This window comes from Microcebus murinus, chromosome 20 (genome assembly GCF_040939455.1).
Source record: "Microcebus murinus isolate Inina chromosome 20, M.murinus_Inina_mat1.0, whole genome shotgun sequence".
Lineage (NCBI taxonomy): Eukaryota > Metazoa > Chordata > Mammalia > Primates > Cheirogaleidae > Microcebus > Microcebus murinus.
Genome location: NC_134123.1, coordinates 8,332,197 through 8,355,697, shown reverse-complemented (window position 1 = coordinate 8,355,697; position 23,501 = coordinate 8,332,197). Strand labels below are relative to the sequence as shown.

General features: G+C 39.4%; 1 protein-coding gene across 2 annotated transcripts in view; it reads right to left on the bottom strand.

The window, feature by feature from the left end:
• FTO (FTO alpha-ketoglutarate dependent dioxygenase) overlaps positions 1–23,501 on the bottom strand; it is a 365,665-nt gene that overhangs the window by 190,046 nt on the left and 152,118 nt on the right. For both annotated transcript variants that reach the window (XM_012772616.2, XM_075995647.1), the window contains exon 7: positions 9,012–9,131. In XM_012772616.2, coding sequence (XP_012628070.1) covers positions 9,012–9,131 — 120 coding nt within the window. The remainder of the gene's footprint in view (positions 1–9,011; positions 9,132–23,501) is intronic.

The following is a 23,501-nucleotide window of genomic DNA, read 5'->3' as shown; positions in this document are numbered from 1 at the left end:
TGGGAGAGTGCTCGGACAGAGCAATTCTCTCCAAGGAAGTGACATGAGCAGAACTTGAAGAAAGTGAGGGGGTGGGTTATGCAAATAGCAGAGGGAAGAATTTTCCAGACAGAGGCAACAGCAGATGCAAAGACCCTGGGCAAGAGTGAGCTGGGGATGTCCTAAACATAGTAAGGCAGCTAGTGGAGGAGGGGAAGGAGGAGAGAAATGAAGGGGGTCACGGGTGTGGACTGATCCTTCCAGGCATGGAGCCATTGCACAAAAGGTCGATTTCTGAACATGATAGTGGGTTTGGACCAGGGAAATAAAATGACCTGACCTGTATTTTTATTTGTTTGTTTTGAGACAGGGTCTCACTCTGTTGCCAGAGCTAGAGTGCAGTAATATCATCATGTCTCACAGCAACCTCAAGTGATCCTCCTGCCTTAGCCTCCTAAGTAGCTGCGATAATAGGCACAGGCCACCATGCACAGCTAGTTTTTAGGAGATTTTCTGTAGATACAGGGTCTCACTGCTGCCCAGGCTGGTCTCAAGCTCCTGGCTTCAAGCAATCCTCTTACCTCAGCCTCCCAAAGTGCTAGGATCACAGGTGTGAGCCACCGTGCCCAGCCTGACCTGTATTTTAAAGAAACACTCTGACGGGGGCAGACATAGGGTAGTAGAAGCAGGAAGGCTGGGGTTAAGAGGTTATTTCCACAAATGATGGTAGTTTTTACCTACGTGGTAGTACAGGAGGTAGTGAAGGATAGTCGGATCATGAGGATATTTTGAAAGGAGAGTTAACTGAATTTGCTGATAAATCAAGAGGACTCCAAGGTTTTAGGCTGAGCAACTAGATAGTTCAAATTATTAAACTGTGAAATACTGGGAGAAAGATTGGGGGCTTATATGAATCAAGAGTTTGGTTTTAGATATGTTAAACTTATTACTGGATGGCTGAATACTGTTCACCTTTTTCAATCAATGTTTAAGTGCCCCAGGATATGAGACTTCAGTATCAAGAAAATATTAATTTATTACACACATTGCATATCCCACCACTTTCATCCTTTAAAAAAATTCACTATTGACTGTATTAAAAGTTTATGTCATTAAATAAAATACAAAACCTCTTAATCCCCCAACATCTGTTAAAGAACATCTGATGCATAATTCTGAGTATGTCATCATTTCTCATTTAAATTAATAATATTTCAGTAAGAGGGCTATATATTATCAAGCCACTACCAGCACCAAGTCTTTATAACCAAAGCAGATATATCTAAAACACTGAAACTTAATTTTGAATATTGCCCTAATACTCCAGATTTTTACTTGAAAGCTAATTTTGTCAATCAATCAAAAATGAGTGGGAGATTATCTGAGATTTTTATACACATCAAGGAAAAATTTACAACTGAGACTGTCACAGGTGGTTCCAGATGGGCTGAGATCATGTAAAGAAAATTCAAAAAAAAAAAAAAAAAAGAAGAAGAAGAAAGAAAGAAAGAAAGAAAAAGAAAAAAGGCAATCACAATTTACTTGTTAGGGAAAAGATATTAAAAATATCACCTCTAAATGATTGCAAAGATACTTTGAGGAATACAGAAAAAAATGATATATCACAGTTTCCTTTGGTTAAAAAAAAAAGTGTCATTATTTTGCAGATGTCAACGAGGAGAGGGCAGGATGGTGGTTATGTTACCCATAAGGCATGGAAAGGCCGATTTAATGTGCTCCCAGAGCTCTTTGGTAAGTCGGTTTTTGGCACGGGGAGCACATTTCTCCATAGAGACATTTTTATAAAATGTGGAAAGATTCCCAGCCCAGTCTCCCAAAGCATTTAAACCACAGTGGATAGAAACATTACAAGAGTAGCACTGCATTCCAAATTGTTGCGAGTCCCTTTAGCTCCTGGATTGAACCCCAGTTCTAAAGGAAGGGAAATGAGGAAAGGGAAGGGATCCTGTCACTATGAGAGATTCAGTCCAATGACCATTAAGTAAGGGTTCCTAAGTTGAGGACTGTTCACATTTCCTTCTAAAATCGATACTGGTGATGCCTTGTATGAATGTGTATTTTAAATTTTATCAACTTTCTCATTTGATCTTTATAACAATATTACTCAGAATGTCACAGTTTTAGAGACCATTCATCAACCAACTTAGGAAAAAAGGGTCCTAACATCTTGATAATATTCTAAATAAGTGGCATAACATCCTCTGGAAATCTTACTTTTCTTCCAAAACTGCAGGTGTGTGATTTTTTTTTTAACACTACTTCATTCTTCTAGACTGAGATTCTTCTAGGATATTTCAAAGGTATTTATAATAAGGTAAATGACAGACTAGACTAGAGCTGAATTTAATCCTTCCAACCCCAACTATACCCCACAAAAAAAAAAAAAAAAAGCTAGAGGAAATAGGTACACATTTGTTTTATGTTACCTCTTTTCCAGGAAAAATGGAAATTCCTGACACCCCAATCTGGCACCAGGGTTTCTGAATTCACATGTGAGATGCTACGATGGTCTGCTAGTCAGAACAATCTAAAATAAATTCCAACAGCCAAGGCTAAAATAGCACCCCAGGGAAAAGCAGCAGGGTCTTCACACCTTTACCTCAATCTGCATTTCAGTGTAGCGAAAATTATTTAAAATGACACAATTCATCTATTTTTTTCTTTAGATATAGAATTATGAAATGTGTGTGTGCGCACACACGTACCTATTAATTGAAGGCTGGCAAAATGTAGCCAAATCCTCTGAAACCAAGGCTAAAATAGAAACCATGGCTGTTTATTCCAGTTTTTCCCTCCACACACGAATAAGAGTTAAGAGAGATAGCCAGGCTTTCACTTGGAATTTCCCAGCTCCTGTCACTTTGTCTCACCATCTTCGGCTTTTTCAGTCTTGTTCCTATCGTGTGCAGAGCAGAGGCACCGAGAAAGCTCTCCTAACATTCCTGGGATGTACCAGGCACAGCCTAGTGCTTGGTACCGATGCAGCTCAACTCTCACACCGCACATGCAAGGGTTAAAAGCAGAAAGTCCTACCCACTGGTTTGCTCTGATGTTCCTGGAGATATTGTCACTGGATGTATCCTCAGTAGAATTCTATTCAACACCTCTGTCTTTAAGTACAAAGCTGTAGGCTGTAGCAGCTTTAAGAAACATAAGTATCCCTTTTTTCTGCTGCACAGTATCTGTGTGTGAAATTCTCTAAAGGGGTTTAAGTATTTACCCTGAACACTATCAGACGGTTTCTAAAATTTTCCTTATCCAGTTGCAAAAACACTTCAAAGAGAATCATAAACACAGTCCTTTGTGCTTTTGATGCACATTCTGTTTTGGAGGCTTAAACCTGAATTCTCTTGGAATTGTTCATTTTCCCCCCAAAAGGACAGGATACACAACAATTTTTTCTTTTTAATTCATTACTAAATGTGTAGCAACTAAAAGAAAAAAATGGAAAATTCTGAGAGAGATTCAGAAGACAATCAAAGATGGAATCAAAACTTTTTAAAAATTCACTGCTAAATTACATATTAAATTTCCTTCCAGACAATCTGCTTTTAAAAGAACAATACAGCTGTGGGGAATTGGAGGGGGTGGATAGGTAGGGAGGAGAATGGAAAGAACCAACCTTCCATGAATGTGCTTACGATAATCAAAAATGTGACGCAGAGATTTTAAGCTGTTATGGCTAAAATTGACTTGTCCTTTTTCCAAATTTTCAAAGATAAACATAAAGCTTTCAAAACTCAGTGTCCATGTACCTGTTCCAGAATTTGAATTATCGGTTGCTGGTGCCTGTTTACCTCTAATCTGTGCTTATCTTTGAGCCACTCAGCACTGTCCCAGTCAAAAAAAAAAACAAAGAGAGAATTTAAATTTAAAACTACTAGACATCTCACACCAGATCCTAAATTTCTATAATATACTCTGCTCCTAAATCACAATGCTAACCCTGAAAAATGAGAGACAGGATTATATTAGTTGATGTAACTTAGTGGTTTACCATTAATATGAACAAAAAATTAACATTCATATTTATATCACTTTCTTCCTCACACTCCCAAAAACCTTTAATCCTAGAAGAAAGTTTAAAATGAAATCCGCTAATTGAACTATAATACAATAGCAAATACTAGTCTACTCAGTGTACATTTCAGCAAATTGAGAAAGAAGCCTTGTTCCTGGATTCAGTTATGAAGAATTTAATCTAAAGCACTGTGATGATAGCTTCACTAATCTCTCCAAAAACAAACAAACTGCTCCTCAGCTCAGTCACTCGCTGTGACTGTAACCTACACACACGAAGGAGGACACAGCCACACGGCAATGGGCGGGCTCCCGGCGCAATTTGCACAATTTCCACAGGCCAAATTAACAGGGGGAAACGTATGACTCATCTTGAAAGTAAACTATTATAACCAACTTGTCAGGGACAACCTTTACATCCTTAAGAATATTTCTCTCTTAAAACTTTAACAACAAGAAACTGGTTACATTATTAAATAAAACACCTACTCGTTTTCCACATCTCTTCGCTCTGCTGTGCCAAATTTTAACATAAATGGGTAGAATTAAATGTAGCCTATAGGCTACATTTAGCTTACCTAACATAATTATATGTTGTGTTTTACACTGTTTCAAACGGATACATTAAAATAATCCAGTCTTGGCTCCTACCCACTAAAGTCAATAAAGGTTATTAAGGCCAACTGCTGTATAAACGCATTGCTATGTCGGCCAGAAGAAACTGTCAGGACAGGAAATGCAATTCAAAACATTCAAAACGATCAGGATCCACTTTCTCTTCTAAAAGAAAAACCCACATGCACACACACACAAAAAAAAGCATGAAGAAATTTCTCTCTAGTATATAAATCATCAGTACTTTCAAAAATGTTTACTTTGGAAACTGTTGCAGAATATTTCCATTGGATTATACCAAATTGACCTTCTTTTTTTTTTTTTAAGGTCAAAAGGAAATGAATAAATGTCATCAATTTAGAGGATTTCACACCTAGCATTCTTTTCTGTATCATTGTGAATTTGATAGTGTTAAAACATTTTTATAGGTAAAATAAATGTCAGTTTTGCAAAGAGCGATACCAGACCCTGAGAGACAAATGGCCTATCCATTGAATCTCCGGCTACAGCAAGACTGCCTCACCTCACATGAGATTTCTGCTTTTCATATTTCTCTTTACCCAGAAAGCCAAGCTTGTACAGCTTCTTTCAAATGGTAACTCTCTCTTATCCTGAAGAGTCTCCTCATAATACAATAATCTTGGATGGGGGGTGGGGGGCGGATAGTGGGTTGGTTAAAAAAAAGAAAAAAGAAAATACAAATATTTGAATAGTGTTACAGTGTTATAATACCTTCTTGAATAGGGAGCAAAGGGGAGGAGAAAGGCTAGCCTAAATTCCTGGATTATAAGAAAGGGTTATGTTGCTTTGGGCTTAATGGCTCATAAATTCATGAGGTAATATTCAGGGAAAATGTGATATTTTATCAGAATGTCATTCAAATATAAGGTTTAACATTTACATCACAAGAGCATGCACAGGGTAAAACTATCCTCCGGGAGAAAAATGGCAAGAATAAATAGTGTGATAAAAACGGTGCTCGCTGGAAGTAGAGGATAGGGGAATTTTAGAGACAGCTGACTAAACTTTTTGAAATATGTGACTGGTTATGACATGTGAAGCAATTACCATTAATGGAGGAAAAGTGATTTCAAAGCTCATTTTCCATTCTTCTAGATCCTTCCTGAGACTACACCTTCCAACCACAAAGTGAAAAAATGAAACAAAGACAGAGAGAAATCACAGCGTAAGTCTCTTCTCTTGTACAAGGGCCGTCAAAGGTTTCTTTACTCATAAGCAAAAGGGGAAAAGTAATGCACGTATTGCCTGAGGTTTTGTATTTTATTTTCTCAGCAAAAGAGATCGATGTTAGGTTGCAGAACAGACAAAAAGCATGGATTAAAGAAATCTTTCCACAACACACACACACGATTTATAATTCAAAAAAAAAAAAGCATAAAGATAAAGAAGAATCATTTGTCTAAAATGATAATAGTTTTGAGTAATATATTCCCTGGAAGCAAAGTGAATGCATTCTGAAATGCCATTTAGATTAGTCTAATTCTATAGAATCCAAATGTGCACCAAACACTGCACTTTTTATGTTAAATTGCTGTTGAATTTGTTAACCCACAACTGATTTCCTGTGTTATGGAATCTTGGAGATTACAGCTAACTTGAAGCAACAGGGATAATTCTTGACAGTTAATGGTACATTTGTATGCATTTCCCTGAAAGGCTAGCATCTTGGGCCCTCAAACCAGTAGCTCAACATTGCCCCCTACTGCTTGCAACTTAAAAAAAATATGAAGTGGGCTGGTACAAGCTAGGAATCTAACCGGCGAGTGCCAATTCCACCCTGAGCACACAAATACCAGCTGGCACTGCACTACCAGAGCCACAGAAGTGTAGACCCTGCCAATGATTATTTTCTTCTGTCTCTTCCAATAGCAAAAACAAACTTTAATGAATTTGTTAAAAGTCATTTTAAAAGGCTTGAAGCGATGCTTAAATTTAATTCAGAAGGACCATCCCTTTTATCTTGGCCCAAACCTTCATTCTGCTGCTGATGATCACACTGAGGCCTGCCGAGGACAGACACTGAGGCCACTGATTTCCCTCAGAACACTTGGGAATGCCACACCAACTGCAAGGAAACTGGCCCTGGAAAATTCACAGGGTTGCTCTTCTTTTTAGCATTTTTCTATATGAGAGCTATAAAATAAACAGAAGATATTCCCCCTAACTAACGTGCCACTGCCACCAAATAAAAAAATATATGTATAACTAAATCTTTTTAATGAATTCATAATGAATATCACTGGTAAGCTCACAGTATCAAAGATTTTACTTTTAAAAAATCTCTTAAATGAAAGCAATTAATATTTTTTTTTTTTACAAAATCAGTAGGAGTTCCTTTCTTACTTGTTCTCCAACTGTAATTCACAGTGTTGTCAACTTACAATTTCAAAGTCAAGCTGATGTCTTATAGTCAAGGCTCATCAAGTAAACAGATTCTAACTCATATGTAAATGGACAAAATCAGAATTATACAGTAGCAGAAAAAAAGTTTCCCTGAAACTGAAGCTGCCTTTATCTATCTACATCCCATAAAAATGGAAAATACTCAACACAGGTTTAGTTTAGGCATAAAACTGAAGAGATTTATGCACAGACTTTTCATTGCTTCCAATCAGTAATGCTCGGTTTTGCATTGACTCAAGTCTTTGGGGAAGTCATATTTTTGAAACTATTAATACACTAATAGAAAGATTATAACATTCCTTCCTTAGACATATACCCAGGAAAAGGCATAGTTTAAAGATCTGAGGAGATGTCTGGAAAGCAAAGACTTTTGGATTCTGACCCAGACTTTTCAACTGGGGCCTTCAGGCTTGTGACTTGATATATTCATTATTATAAAATAGGGATTAGGGTTGATACTCTATTAAGTATTCTTATCATAACACTAATAATAATAAGAAGAAGAAAGCAGAAGAAAACTTTTGGAGGTGATGGATAGATTTATGGCACAGACTGAGGTGAGGGTTTCCTGAATGTATACTTGCCTCCAAACTCAAGTGTTATACATTAATTATGTGTAGCATTTTGTATATCAATCATATCTCAGTAAAGTGGCTTAAAAAATAAAATAAAATAGGGATTAGCAATAGCTGTCCATTTTTGCAGATTAGTTCATTGTTTCCTACACATTTCAAATTCTTTGCAGTGATACTACCTCTAGAGTTTAGTAGGTTTTTGTCATTTTTCCACCACATTCCAGATTCAACTGTTTGGAGGCAAGACAGTGAGGTTGTGAAAGGCAAGGACCCTAGAGCCCACCTTCTTGAGTTCAAATCCCAGCTCCCCAACCTATTAGCTGTGTGACATTGAGGAAGTTACAAAAACCCTTGGTGCTTCCATCTCGTCATTTGTAAAATGGGGAAAAAATTATACATACTTTATGGGGTTGTCATAAAAGTTTAAAAAAGTTATATAGAAACACTTAGAATAGTGTCTAATACTTACTAAGCATCATATAAGTGTTTGCTATTATTACTTTTATTCAAATTGACTCAATTCAAGATCTCCATGTGGCTTCAGCTTGCCTTCCAGCTGCATTTCCTACCACATCCTCTGCATTCCTGCTCTATTCATACCTTCCTCCTTCTGCTCTTGTTTTTACAGTTCCTGGAGCCCAGTGTTCCTCCCCAAAGGCCTCATCCCATCACATTCCTCCCCATCCAAGGTCCCCCAACGCCACATCTGCCATTTCACCATAGTCCCAGCTCCAGTGGTCTAAATTTAATACTCCCTCCTCTGGACTGTGCTATTTTTCAAAAACCTCTATTACAGGATTTCATTTTAGCTACCATAATACCTGGTGATATTCATGTCCCTCTCCTTGTGAACCTGTTTGATCACAGTGGTTGAGAGCACGTGCTCTGGAGCTAGACAGTCTGCATTGCAATCTTGCTCTTCCACTTACCTGGTGACCCTGGGGGAGGCACTTAATTATTCTGCCCCTCAGTTGTCAAAGCCATAAATTCAGGCCCATAACAGTTTCAACACCTCTAGCATTGCTGTTAAGAATTTACAAAGTTAATACTGGGAAAACATTTAGAATAGCGCCTGGTGCATACAAAAATGCAAATGAATTTTAGACATTATTGTTGAATTGTTTTCCTTTCATGGCCACTTCCCAGCATGTGTCTAGTGCACTGCCTTTCATGTAGAGAACACTCAATAAATGTTTATTGAACTGAACTGAAGTTGTACTGACAAAATCCTGGCTATTGCCATTACCTTACCAAGAATAACTGAACTCAATAACTTAGAATAATGAAATATACATTTGCCTATGCAAATTAGGCCACAGAGGATTAGTATACAGCGCAGCATCCCATAAAATACGGCCCCAGACTTCATGTACTTACCACGCCTTCCATCTTCTTCCATAGCTCCTCCAGTTGAGTCATGGGTTGACACCACCAGTCAGTGCACTTTTTGTATCGATTGCCTTGAAACCAAAACTGTCTCAGCCACTCAAACTCCACCTGTGAACCATAAAGAGAAGGTGGTGATTATAATGCCCTTGCAATGGATAAACAAAGACAATAACTTCATTACTCAATTCTCTTCCTGTAACTTAACAGCCGTAGGATGAGAAAGGTGAGAAAAGCTCAGCCTAACAAGTTCCCAAAATTAATTTGGCATCTCCAGGGCATTTCTGCAAATTCAAGAAAAGAGTAATGATCTTAAAGCTGAGGTCCTCTTAAAAAGACAACCCAGTTCAAGATGGAGAAAGGTTCTCAATCATATGTATCAGTCAGATGTGAGGAAACTATAAAGTCAATCAACAATAAATATTGAGATCCTGCATTATACAGCAGCCTGTATCATATGATGGGAAAGATATAATAATTGAACAAAATCGATCCCTACCCCTGCCCTCACCTTGGGCCAGAGTCATGGTGGAAGGGTCCACATGCAGAGGCATGTGGGAAGGCTGTCTCAGAACCAACCTCATCTCCTCCCCACATATCATGCCATGGGGAATGCTTTGCCCGAGGTGCCAAGTTATACTTCACCCATCATTCTCCCCAACTTCATCTGTGAATTCCATCTATCCCATCAAGCTTTCTTGTGGAAATTGACAAGCCGATTTTAAAATTTATATAGGAATTCAAGGTGCCTAAGATGTGGAGAAAAATATAAACAGCGAGAAACAGGGCAGGAATCCTCACACTGTTTTCTAAACTGAACACAGTCACCAAAACTGGGGAGTGGAAGAGGACAGGAGGGTCCATCAATGAGACCTCATATTTGTGTTCCATTTCTTTTGGAGGAAGAAATAAGCATCATTAGCTGGGGGAATGAATGCTCTTTAAAAAACTAATAATCAAACAAAATTTGTTTTATTAAATGCCTTTATTAAAGACTGGTATTAAAAGAAAAACACATATTAAGAGATATCAATTTTAAGTTTCTAGTTATAAAATAAAAAAGAACTTATCCAGGGGCCAGGAGAAGCTCGTGATAATCTTGGGCATATAACCAAACAACATAAAATTAATTATGGAGTATACATTAAACCTACAAAACCATTCAGATTGTGACCTGTCAACTCAGTCAAGGCAAATGACAATAGACCAAAAACATAAAAAAGGTTAGCAAAAATACCAGTACAAGCTGAGTGTCACGTATGCAAAATGCTTGGGACCAGAAGTGTCTTGGATTTTGGGATATTTGTATTATATACTTATTGACTGAGTGTCCCAAATATAAAAATCCAAAATTTAAAATGCTTCAATGAATGTTTCTACTCCAAAAGTTTTGAATTTTGGAGCATTTCAAATTTCAGATTTTGGGATCAGGAATTCTCAACCTGTAATTTATTTTCCTTCCTATGACTCTATTATAGTAAATTTCTATTGTTTGCTGCCTTGGCATTCTTCCTTCTATTCTAGCAAAACCCTGCTAATCATTTGGTAACCCATCCCTTCTCCAATCTCAGTCCATGTGCTCTGGACAGAGCTCCAGCTCCAGTACCAGGAGTGGAATGTGCAGCCCAGGTCTAGGCCAATCAGCCCGTTACATTTCTCTAGTCGCAGAATTGGGATTGAGTGGAGCAGGTATATGTTCAATCAAAATAAGTTTCAAGACCGTGATAAGATACAGGAACAAGACTCTGTAGCCATTTTGCCAACAAATGGGAAGCATAGAGCCAATACAGTAGGAGGTGGCTGTGAGATAAAAAGATAAAAACCAGGTACTGGGCGCATCAACTGACCCTTGAGCAAGCTATTGCCAGAGCCCTTTTTATTTCAGCCCATTCAGGTTGAGTCTCCTATCCCTTGCAACTGAAATAATTCCAACATAGATAGATGAGAGGCTGAGTTAACCTTTGGAAGTATAAGAAATTGTTTTCTATCTATTTTCCAAGTCTTTTATCACTCATCTTCAACTTGAAAATCAAATTTTAACATCAAAGTGTAACTCCACTGATTCTAAAAACTCTTATTACCACTGCCCTCTAAAGAAATGTAGAGCAATCATAGCTTCATGTTAGGTCGCCTGGCTTAGCTAAGGTGATCATATTCCATATACAGATACAGAGCTATTATAATCTTAACCTGTTACCACAAAGAATTTTTTTGTTTGTTTATCTATATTAAACTTTCAGGAGGCAAACAAAAGCAACTTGTGAAGATTTAACAATGGAGAAAATGGTTCAAATAAGTAACCTGAGAACACCAAGTCATATGAAAAGGTTTTAGTTTACATTAACTAAATGTTTGTTTGATATGTAGAACTGATTTCAGTTAAACCTGTTTAAACAAAACAAAACAAAACCAAAATGGAATGTAGACCATATTAAAACAACAGTTGCGGGGGCGGAGCAAGATGGCGGACGAATAACACCGCCAGACAGAGGGTCTCTGCAGAAAAGACCGATTCTAGCAGAAACTAGAGAAAAGAAGCAAGAAGATGAGCATACAGCGGACAAGGGCCGGAAGGAGGGGTACCTGAGACCCCGGGAGACTCCACGGGAGGAGGCTGCGGAGGAGAACTGGAGGCTGAGACCACCGGAGCAGCCCGGAGACCAGCGGCAAGGGTAGGTGGATTTGCTATTTCCCCTCCCCTGCATTCGGGACTGCTGGTGGGCTCCCCAGCGGGTGGAGAGACCTGCGGACATCAGCCCAGAGACTGCCGCCGCCTGCCAACGGTGAGCCTGTAACAGACGTGGCACCAGGTTCCCAACTTCCTCCGGGCACCTCCGTGTGCACGGAGAGCCGCGCGGCAGGCGCCATATTGCCTCCTCCTCCTCTCCGCCGACCCTACCCGCGGCTGCCCAGAGAGACAATATAGCCACCAGCCGGAGGCACCTCCAGGGAACGGGACCTTCCCGTTTGGGACCCCGCCCGCCCTCCCAGGTGCTGCTGGCACCTTGTTCCCAGGAAAACGGTGCCGACTCAGAGGCTGAGAGACATAGACCCAGCTTGGGCTCCCTGTGGGTGAATTAGGACCGGAAACCCTCTCCCTGGTGGGAATACAGTTTGAACTCTGGGACCCAGAGGTCGGACCTGCAGACCAGATCCCCTGCACCGAGGGCTAGCATTGCCCGGGGCACAGAAGGATTATACGTGAACAGCCTACTGAGGTCTGTGTGCCTCCAGGGGCGGATCGGGCGGAACGTCCCAGGAGGAGGCCGTGCGCCCAACCCAGGTGGCGTTCCTGTGCAGGGAACCTCCCCGCCGGCATCACAGTCCGGGGAGGCCTGGTGGCTTGTGGTCTGGCCTGCTGGCAGAGGCTCAGGAGTAGCTGCGGAGTTGGGGAGGGTGGAAAGAAGCGAGGCCTGCTGCAGACTGTGGGTCTCAGACAGCCCCACCCCCACACCCAGACTTTCTGGCTGAGCGGGACCATCCCAGCCCCGCCCTGACAGCAGAGAACAGAACTTTGACCCCTGCTAACGGCCTGAGGACAGGCTTACCCAACCCAGCTCCGCCCAGAACGAGAGCTGATAACAGGACTCAAAATCAACACCATAGCCTGTTCCTCCAAGCAAACGCCACCTACTGACAGGGACAGCATCTTGCACAGCCTTTCCACGGCACCCACTGACTCAATATACAGGGAGTGGTCCAATTTCACCCACAGGCACCACCTAACGCCTCAGAAACTAAACAAGGTGTGTGAATACCCAAACAATAACCTAAGGAAAGAAACAACAACTGATCGACATGGGAAGAAATCAGCGAAAGAACTCAGGAAATATGAAGAACCAAACGGAAAACACACCCCCAAGGAGGAGCACCAGCCCCCTACAAACGGACACCGACCAAAATCAGGCAACCAATATGACAGAAAAGGAATTTCGTATGTGGATCATAAGAACACTCACCCAGCTGCAACAACAACTCAATAACCAACACCAAGAAAACACAAAAAACCTCCAAGAAATGGAACAAAGGTTCAACAAAGAGATTGACACAGTGAAGAAAACTTTAACCGAAGTCCTGGAGATGAAGAATCAACTCAGAGAACTACAAAATACTGTGGAAAGTCTCAAGAACAGGGTGGATCAAGCAGAAGAAAGAATCTCAGAGCTTGAAGATAACACCTTCCAATTAAATAAATCAGTCACAGAAATACAGCAGAGAAACAAGAGAAAAGATCAAAGTCTACAAGAGCTGTGGGATTATGTGAAAAAACCTAACGTGAGGGTCATAGGTTTAGCCGAAGGGGAGGAAGACAGCACTCAAGGGCTGGACAAGCTTTTTGAAGATATAATAGAGGAAAATTTCCCAGGTCTTGCTCAAAATCTCGATATACAAGTTCAAGAAGCCCAGAGGACCCCTGGGAGATTCAATGCAAACAGGAAGACGTCACGTCATGCAGTCATCAGACTGACCAAAGTATCAACTAAAGAGGCCCTTCTAAGAGCTGTAAGACAAAAGAAGCAAGTGACATACAAGGGAAAGCCAATTCGAATAACATCAGACTTCTCTAATGAGACTTTACAAGCAAGGAGAGACTGGGGCCCCATTCTCACTCTTTTGAAACAAAACAATGCCCAGCCTAGAATATTATTCCCTGCAAAACTAAGCTTCATATATGAAGGAGAAATAAAAACATTCGCAGACAAGCAAAGGCTCAGAGAATTCACCAAGACAAGACCAGCCCTACAAGAAGTACTTAAAACAGCGTTATGCACGGAACATCATAATAATAATCCACGGATATAAAAACAACCAAAACCCAAAGATATTAAAGGCCAGATATTACAATGGCTCAAGACACAAATCATAGCAACAACATCCAACCCAACAGAATGATCAGTAATCTACCTTACCTATCAGTTCTCTCAATAAATGTGAATGGCTTAAACTCTCCACTCAAGAGACATAGGCTGGCTGAATGGATAAGAAAATACAGGCCAAGTATATGCTGTCTTCAGGAAACACATTTAACCTGCAAGGATGCACATAGACTAAAAATAAAAGGGTGGAGATCAATATTCCAAGCAAACAGAAGCCAAAAGAAGGCTGGTGTGGCAGTTCTAATTTCAGACGATTTAGTTTTTAAACCAACAAAAGTAGTAAAAGACAAAGAGGGTCATTATATAATGGTGAAGGGCACAGTCCAACAAGAAGAGATAACAATTTTAAATATATATGCACCCAACTTAGGTGCACCCAGATTCATAAAGCAAACCTTACTGGAGCTAAGCAAATGGATTAATAGCAACTCCATAATCGCCGGGGATTTCAACACCCCACTGACGGCACGAGACAGATGCTCCAAACAGAAAATTAATAAAGAAATAATGGACTTAAACAAAACTCTAGAACAATTGGGTCTGACAGACATCTACAGAACATTCTACCCAAAATCCACTGAATATACGTTCTTCTCATCAGCTCACGGGACATTCTCTAAGATCGACCATATCCTAGGACACAAAGAAAATCTCAAGAAATTTAAAAAAATAGAAATCATACCATGTACCTTCTCAGATCACAGTGGAATAAAACTAGAAATCAACCCTAACAGAAACTCACATTTCTACACAAAAACGTGGAAATTAAACAACCTCCTACTAAATGATTACTTCGTAAATGAAGAAATCAAGACGGAAATAAAAAACTTCTATGAAGAAAACGACAATGGAGAGACAAGTTATCAACTCCTCTGGGACACAGCTAAAGCAGTTCTGAGAGGAAAGTTTATCTCCATAAATGCCTATAACCAAAAGGCAAGAAGATCACAAATAGACAATCTAATGAAACGACTCAAAGAGCTGGAAAAAGAAGAACAGACCAACCCCAAACCCAGCAGAAGAAGTGAAATCAACAAGATCAAATCAGAACTAAACGAAATTGAAAACAGGAAAGCTATTCAGGAGATTAATAAAACAAAAAGTTGGTTCTTTGAAAAAATAAACAAGATTGACACGCCGTTGGCTAAGCTAACGAAAAGCAGAAAAGAGAAATCTCTAATAAGCTCCATCAGGAATAAAAAAGGAGATATCACAACTGATCCCAAAGAGATACAAGATACAATTTATGAATACTACAAAAATCTTTATGCACACAAACTGGAAAATGTGGAGGAAATGGACAAATTTCTAGAAACACACAGCCTCCCTAGGCTCAACCAGGAAGAAATATATTCCCTGAACAGACCAATCTCAACAGCTGAAATAGAAACAGCAATTAAAAATCTCCCTAAAAAGAAAAGTCCCGGTCCAGATGGCTTCACACCTGAATTTTACCATACTTACAAAGAAGAACTAGTACCTATCTTGCAGAAACTATTCCACAACATCGAGAAGAACGGAAACCTCCCCGACACCTTTTATGAAGCGAATATTACCCTGATACCAAAACCAGGAAAGGATGCAACAAAAAAAGAAAACTACAGACCAATATCCCTAATGAATATAGATGCAAAAATTTTCAACAAAATCTTAGCTAACCGAATACAGACACTTATCAAAAAAATAATCCACCACGACCAAGTGGGCTTCATCCCAGGGATGCAGGGATGGTTCAACATACGTAAATCTATAAATGCAATTCACCACATAAACAGAAGCAAAAACAAAGATCACATGATCCTTTCAATAGATGCAGAAAAAGCTTTTGACAAAATTCAACACCCTTTCATGATACGAACACTTAAGAAAATAGGCATAGAAGGGACATACCTAAAAATGATACAAGCCATATATGACAGACCCATAGCCAACATCATACTGAATGGGGAAAGATTGAAATCATTCCCACTTAGAACTGGAACCAGACAAGGCTGCCCACTATCTCCACTTCTGTTCAACATAGTGCTGGAAGTCTTGGCTACAGCAATCAGACAGGAAAATGGAATCAAAGGTATCCAAATAGGGGCAGAAGAGATCAAACTTTCACTGTTTGCTGATGATATGATATTGTATCTAGAAAACCCCAAGGATTCAACCAAGAAACTCCTGGAACTGATCAATGAATTTAGTAAAGTCTCAGGATACAAAATTAATACACAGAAATCAGAGGCATTCATATACGCCAACAACAATCTAATTGAGAACCAAATCAAAGACTCAATTCCCTTCACAATAGCAACAAAGAAATTAAAGTACCTAGGAATATATTTAACCAAAGAGGTAAAAGACCTCTACAGGGAGAACTATGAAACACTGAGGAAGGAAATAGCAGAGGATGTAAACAGATGGAAATCCATACCATGCTCGTGGATCGGCAGACTCAATATCATCAAAATGTCTATACTACCCAAACTGATCTACAGATTCAATGCAATACCTATTAAAATCCCATCAGCATTCTTCACAGATATAGAAAAAATAATTTTACGCTTCGTATGGAACCAAAGAAGACCCCGAATATCAAGAGCAATTCTAGGCAACAAAAACAAAATGGGAGGCATTAATATGCCAGATATCAAACTATACTACAAAGCTGTAGTAATTAAAACAATATGGTATTGGCACAAAAACAGAAATATTGACCAGTGGAACAGATGTGAGAATCCTGATATAAAACCATCCTCATATAGCCATCTCATCTTTGACAAAGCAGACAAAAACATACGCTGGGGAAAAGAATCCCTCTTCAATAAATGGTGCTGGGAAAACTGGATAGCCACCTGTAGAAGGCTAAAACAGGACCCACACCTTTCACCTCTCACAAAAACCAACTCACGCTGGATAACAGACTTAAACCTAAGATATGAAACTATTAGAACTCTAGAGGAAAAAGTTGGAAACACTCTCCTAGACATCGGCCTGGGCAAAGAGTTTATGAAGAAGTCCCCAAAGGCAATCACAGCAGCAACAAAAATAAATAAATGGGACATGATCAAACTACAAAGCTTCTGCACAGCCAAAGAAATAGTCATGAAAGTAAACAGACAGCCTACAGAATGGGAGAAAATTTTTGCATCCTATGCATCCGATAAGGGACTGATAACTAGAATATACTTAGAACTCACGAAAATTAGGAAGAAAAAATCAAATAACCCCATTAAAAAGTGGGCAAAGGACTTGAACAGAAATTTTTCTAAAGAAGACAGAAGAATGGCCAACAAACATATGAAGAAATGCTCAACATCTCTAATCATCAGGGAAATGCAAATCAAAACCACAATGAGATATCACTTAACCCCAGTGAGAATGGCCTTTATCAAAAAATCTCCAAACAATAAATGCTGGCGTGGTTGCGGAGAGAGAGGAACACTCCTACACTGCTGGTGGGACTGCAAACTAGTTCAACCTCTGTGGAAAGCAATATGGAGATACCTTAAAGCGATACAAGTGAATCTACCATTTGATCCAGCAATCCCATTGCTGGGCATCTACCCAAATGATCCAGTGACACTCTACAAAAAAGACACCTGCACTCGAATGTTTATAGCAGCACAATTCATAATTGCAAGGCTGTGGAAACAGCCCAAGTGCCCATCAATCCAAGAATGGATTAATAAAATGTGGTATATGTCCACCATGGAGTACTATTCAGCTCTAAGAAACAATGGTGATATAGCACACCTTATATTTTCCTGGTTAGAGCTGGAACCCATACTACTAAGTGAAGTATCCCAAGAATGGAAAAACAAGCACCAGATATATTCTCCAGCAAACTGGTATTAACTGAGTAGCACCTAAGTAGACACATAGGTGCTACAGTAATAGGGTATTGGGCAGGTGGGAGGGGGGAGGGGGGCGGGTATATACATACATAGTGAGTGAGATGTGCACCATCTGGGGGATGGTCATGATGGAGACTCAGACTTTTGGGGGGAGGGGGGGAATGGGCATTTATTGAAACCTTAAAATCTGTACCCCCATAATATGCCAAAATAAAAAAAAAAAAAAAATCACTTTAAAAAAAAAAAAAAAAAAAAAAAAAAAAAAAAAAAGAATGAACAAACAGCAAAAAAAAAAAAAAAAAAAAAAAAAAAAAAAAAAAACAACAGTTGCTAAACCTTATCTGTGGTATTAAAAGACAGTAGTTAAGAGACATAAACTTGAGTACTTTGAAAGGAAAATGAATACAAGTATAGTTCAACTTCTGTAAAGATACAGGGTTAACAACATATTTATTACAAGGAAAAAAATGAGCTCTTTTTCATGGATTGCACATGAAATTTGTTCACACTATAGGAATAGCCTGTCAACAAATCATCAAGGACTATTTTAGCGATAGTAGGGTTGAAAAGGTTTTAAAAGGTCTTCCAGTATTTGGACTGGTTATTTCCATTCAAGAGGACAAAATGTATAAGCCTTGGCAACCTAGTATCCCAGGAAATAAAATAAATTACCACATGTAATTAGTTCATTCAACTTATCAGGATACAAGAGAATCTGGATTTTAGGAAATTAAAACTCGGAAGCAAGGAAAAGGACATATCTGGTGACTCTGCTACTGGACATGAGAGCAAAGAAAGAGCCATGTCCCTTTTAATAAATAATGCCTTCATCTGCCTAACTATCTTTTGAGGCAGATAGTTGGTAATGGTTAAGAATAAGGGCTCTGGATTCAGTTCAAAAATGAGTTCTGGCCGGATGAGGTGGTTCACACCTGTAATCCTAGCACTTCGGGAGGCCACTGCAGGAAGATTGCTTGAGGCCAGGAGTTCAAGACCAGCCTGAGCAAGAGCAAGACCCTGTCTCTACAAAAAATAGAAAAAGTAGCTGGGTGTGATAAAATGCACCCGTAGTCCCAGCTACTCAGAAGGTTGAGGCAAGAGGATCACTTGAGCCTAGGAATTTGAGGTTGCAGTGAGCTATCATGACACCACTACACTTTAGCCTGGGTGACAGAATGTGACCTTATCTCAAAAAAAGTAGGTTCTAATACAGAATAGTTAAGTCATCCATCTGTCACCTATAAAATAGGGAGAATTATTAATATATAATAACCACATAGTTTTGTGATGAGTTAATAATAAACTGCTTACTATATGTCAGGCACTTGCTAGATGCTAAGAATACAAACCAAACAAGACTACAAGGCTTCAAACTTACTGTCCTAAAGCATCTCACAATCACATAAAATTTTCTGACCAGGAAAAGTTGTAATGCCCATGTCAACTCCTGCTCACCTCTTGCCACTAATGCCAGTCAGAAAAGTTCGACACTGAGGACCTACTCCCAACTGAGTGTTTATTCATGAGTTGAAGTACTGCCCATGAGATACAATCTTGGTGGACATCAAATCCATGGACATGCATTCTATTTGATTCCATGGCCTGACTTTTTCATGTCAATGATGTAGATAAAAAATATTATAGGATTTTAATCAAATGCCAACTTCATCACTTCTCCCACTGCCAAGAAAAGTGGTTGGCTCTTTTCTCAAAATTAATTAAGGAAGCAAAAAATATCTCCAGCTGCTTGATTCAGAGTTTGGGGTAAAAAAAATTATTTCCCCCCTAAACTCTGGGGATTAGGAAGGAAAGCTGCAGCATGGACATTGCACAAAAATCAAAGAGAGCAAAGGATCAGGACTTGGAATGGAAGCCCTATTACATTAAGGATTAAAAAAAAAAAAAAAAATCAAAGCCTGACCATACTGAGTGACTGGTAAAGTTCTAACCATGACAGCAGTAGGGTCTTCCTCTCTTCTCCGGAGTTGTAGGCCCTCCAAGGAGGCTCACAGCTACCAGAGCAGACATAAAGAAACAAGCCATCAGGAGCACAAATGTTGATTTGATGCCAAAGAACATTCCACAGGTGATATATATCCCTATGACATGAACAGCAGGGAGACAACCCGCAGGACCTCTCTCAAGGTTCTCTGAGTCTTCATTACGCTTTCAAAGGAAACTTCCTGATTTCAACCACGCACTTAATAAAAATTTACTATTATCCAATCTTTTCAACAATGATAATATAAAGGAAGTTAATGCCTATAGGCATCCAGATGGCATACTGACAGCTTAGAGGCCCTGCAGGATCTTGAACCACCTTCTGAATCTTCAGAGAAAATGAAAACACATTCACAATTGCTTTAGGTTCATAGCTGTGACCCAGAAAACCATCTCTATAACCCTCTTACCCATATCTGCCTTCCCCATGGGACAGTCAAAAAAGGGATCAATCAAGAGAATCTTTTCTCCCCAAAATACCTAGAAAAAGTATAAGGGGGAGGAAGAAATAGAATCTACCCATCTATCTGCACCTAGGCATTAGAGAAAAAAGCTAATATGATTTCAAAATTATTTTCTGAGCCACTATATCACCATATAGCTGTATTTCTATCATTCCTACAGGTAAGCAAATGTCACCTACTTTTCCTCTGCCAAGTTTGTTTAGGCTCTTGATTGGTCCCAGGTCAGTCAATCAGTTCCCTCATGAGATGTGTGAACACGCATCATGGGGTTAATTTAATGTCTGACTATAATAACTGCAATGAGTTATTTTCCCGAGAAAGAAATTAGACCAGGGAGAGATGCTCTGTCTATAAAGAGATAACCGTGAAGGCCCATTCACAGCAGTTATAAGGAAGATTAAGGTCTGATCAGAAGAAAATGAGAACCAAACAATGCTACTGAACAGTACATTCTTCCAGGGGAAATTTACTAAGTGAAAAGACTGAATTCTACATTTTAATATTTTTAAGAAGAAAAATAAACCATTTAATAACATAGAGGAAGATTCTGCTTATACTTGAACGAAAATCTTTCAGAAGCATCTTAACTGGAAAACATACCTCCAAGAGGTACTCAGTTCCTATGCTGAAAGTTCCCACATTGCTTAGTTAGAAACCATCCTAGGCAAGGAAAACAAAACACTTAAAACCCACACAGCCTGAAACCCTGCAGCATGTGAAACCCAGGGCTTCATCCTATAATTAGTCCAGCAAAGACACATGGCCTTGAAGAAAGCGGAAAGCAAACAACAAAAAAGTTGGGAGCTATCGTGGACATGTGTGCTTGCATTTAACAATAGAACAAAGGAGAGTGTGAGTGTGCAAGTGCTTAATCCCAGCCCAACGTGTACAGCAAAAGAACAATCTCTGACTATGTGCCCTGACATATGGAATTAATTCTTAAAGTAAGGAGATGACCTTGAAGAACTGAAGACTGGGGGGTACGGTGAAGACTGGCACACACGCTACTTAGATTGAAGATCACTCCCTCCATTCAACCCCAGGCTAGCCTCACGGGTGTAAGGTTTCTGACTCTGCCCCACCTCCCCAACATATACAATGTCAAAAGTGGGCAGCCACTTTCTGAAGCAGATAGATTTAGATGACAACATTCTACTGTTAGATAAACAGTGTGATTTTATAGATTTCCTCTATCCACTGATGATAACAAAACATCACAGTCTCAGGAGAAGACCAGAAAGGATGGGAAAATATAACAGCCCATAAGTATGTTAAAGAAAGCAGCCATTCTGCTAGCTTGACCCCTAAAATTGAGAGGGTTTTAGAGAAGGAAATAACTAAATTCCCAGAATTTCTATATTAATGGAGAAGAACATAATTTTGCTATCAGGTCTAATTCAGTGAGGTCATCAGGCCCATAAATGCACATCTTTCCTAAAATTCTAGCTATCAGCAGTGTCACCAGGAGGGAGTAATGAGAAAGAAAATGGGACACTTATCAGGCACAATGAAGGGAAGAACGTCAGACTCATAGCTTAATTTTAGAAGTGGATACTATTCCCTGAAAGGCAGAATTTCTTTGTCTTCGGTTCTGGAGATTATGGCAATGTTTCACAAAGTGTGCAGCAGCTCAGAAGATATTAAATATCTTTTAAAGACATTAAAAAGATATTATATGTCACTGTGGGAGCAGATATTTTTTCTGCTTTGCTCAAAATCCTTCAATGGCTCTCCATTTCCCTCGGAGTAAAAAGGAAGTCCTTGTCCTCACAGGGGCCCCCAGTCTCCCAGTACTACTATCTCTGGAACCTCTTCTGCAACTCTCAGTCTCGCCGCCTCCACTCAAATAATGCTGTCCCTGAGTCATTCCACGAACACCAGGCATTCTCCTACCTCACGGCCTTTGTAGCTGTTGTTCCTTCTGCCTGAAACGCTCTCCTCCAGACAGCCATGTGGCTCGCTGTCTCATCTCCAAGTCCCTGCTCAAAAAACGTCTTCTCAATGGGCATGCTCTCTAGTTCTCCCAATTTCCATTACCTTGCTCTGTTTGTTTTTTCTGTAGCACTCAGCGACTTCTAACATATTATCTCATTTAACAACATCTTATGTTCATTATTTATCATCATCTCCCTGTCCTAGAATGTCTATTTTATTTACCTATATATCCTAAAACAACCCAGAAAAGCACATGGCACAGGCTCAGTAATTATTTTATATATAATTTATCTATATATCTATCTAATTTATTTATTTAGAGACGAGGTCTTGCTCTGTCACTCAGGTTAGAGTGTAGTGGCATGATTAGAGCTCACTGCAGCCTCAAACTCCTGGGCTCAAATGATCCTCTCACCTTAGCTTCCTAAGTAGCTGGGACTACAGATGCATGCCATCATGTTCAGCTAACTTTTCTTACTTTTTGTGGAGACAAAGTCTCGCTACGTTGCCCAGACTGGTCTCGAACTCCTGTCCTCAAGCGATCTCCCCAACCCTTGGCCTCCTATAGTACTCAGATTACAGGCGTGAGCCATCGCACCCAGCCTCGGTAAGGAGAACATTTTTGCATTCAAAATCTCCATCAATCATTCTAATTATATCAAAAAGAAAGTTTCATATTGGTGACAATCTTCAATAGTTTTCTAACACTTGTTAGTCTCTTTTTTCCTTTTAACAGCTTTTTTTTTTTTCAGTTATAATTTACCCACCATAAAATTCACACATTTTAAGTGCAAGGTTCAATGATCTTTAGAAAATTTATGAAGCTGTGAAACCATTACCACTAATCTCCCTTCTTAACACAAGGAAAGGAGACTTTAGGCTCAGAGCCCCCTCCAGACAAGAATATCTGCTGGAATGTAATATCCTTGCCCTGTTTTCATTGGATATATTTTTCTGGTTACTTTTTCTTTTGGATCATGATACTGGATTTCCACTTAAAGGGGCAATAAAAGGTTTCCTTTTTAAAGAAATCTATATATGTAAAAAATGACTTGACTTGAAGAAAAATATTAAATAGCTAGCGATGTATGTTATCCAAAAATAAAGCAAATATTGAAAGGGTATTAATAGGAATAGTAAAGTTTGTAAAACACTGATGCATGAAATCCAAACTTGCTGATCTCACAGACTATGAGATTGCAACTTATTTTATAAACAAAAAGCACTGCATTGACACTTGCTCCTAGGGCCCACCTTCAGTTCCCATCAGTTCTTGATGGAAAACGATTCTTCATGAGTCTCTTGTGTTTCTGCAGGTCTTGTGACCAAGCACTGACTTCCCTGTGTGTCAGACTGTCATTG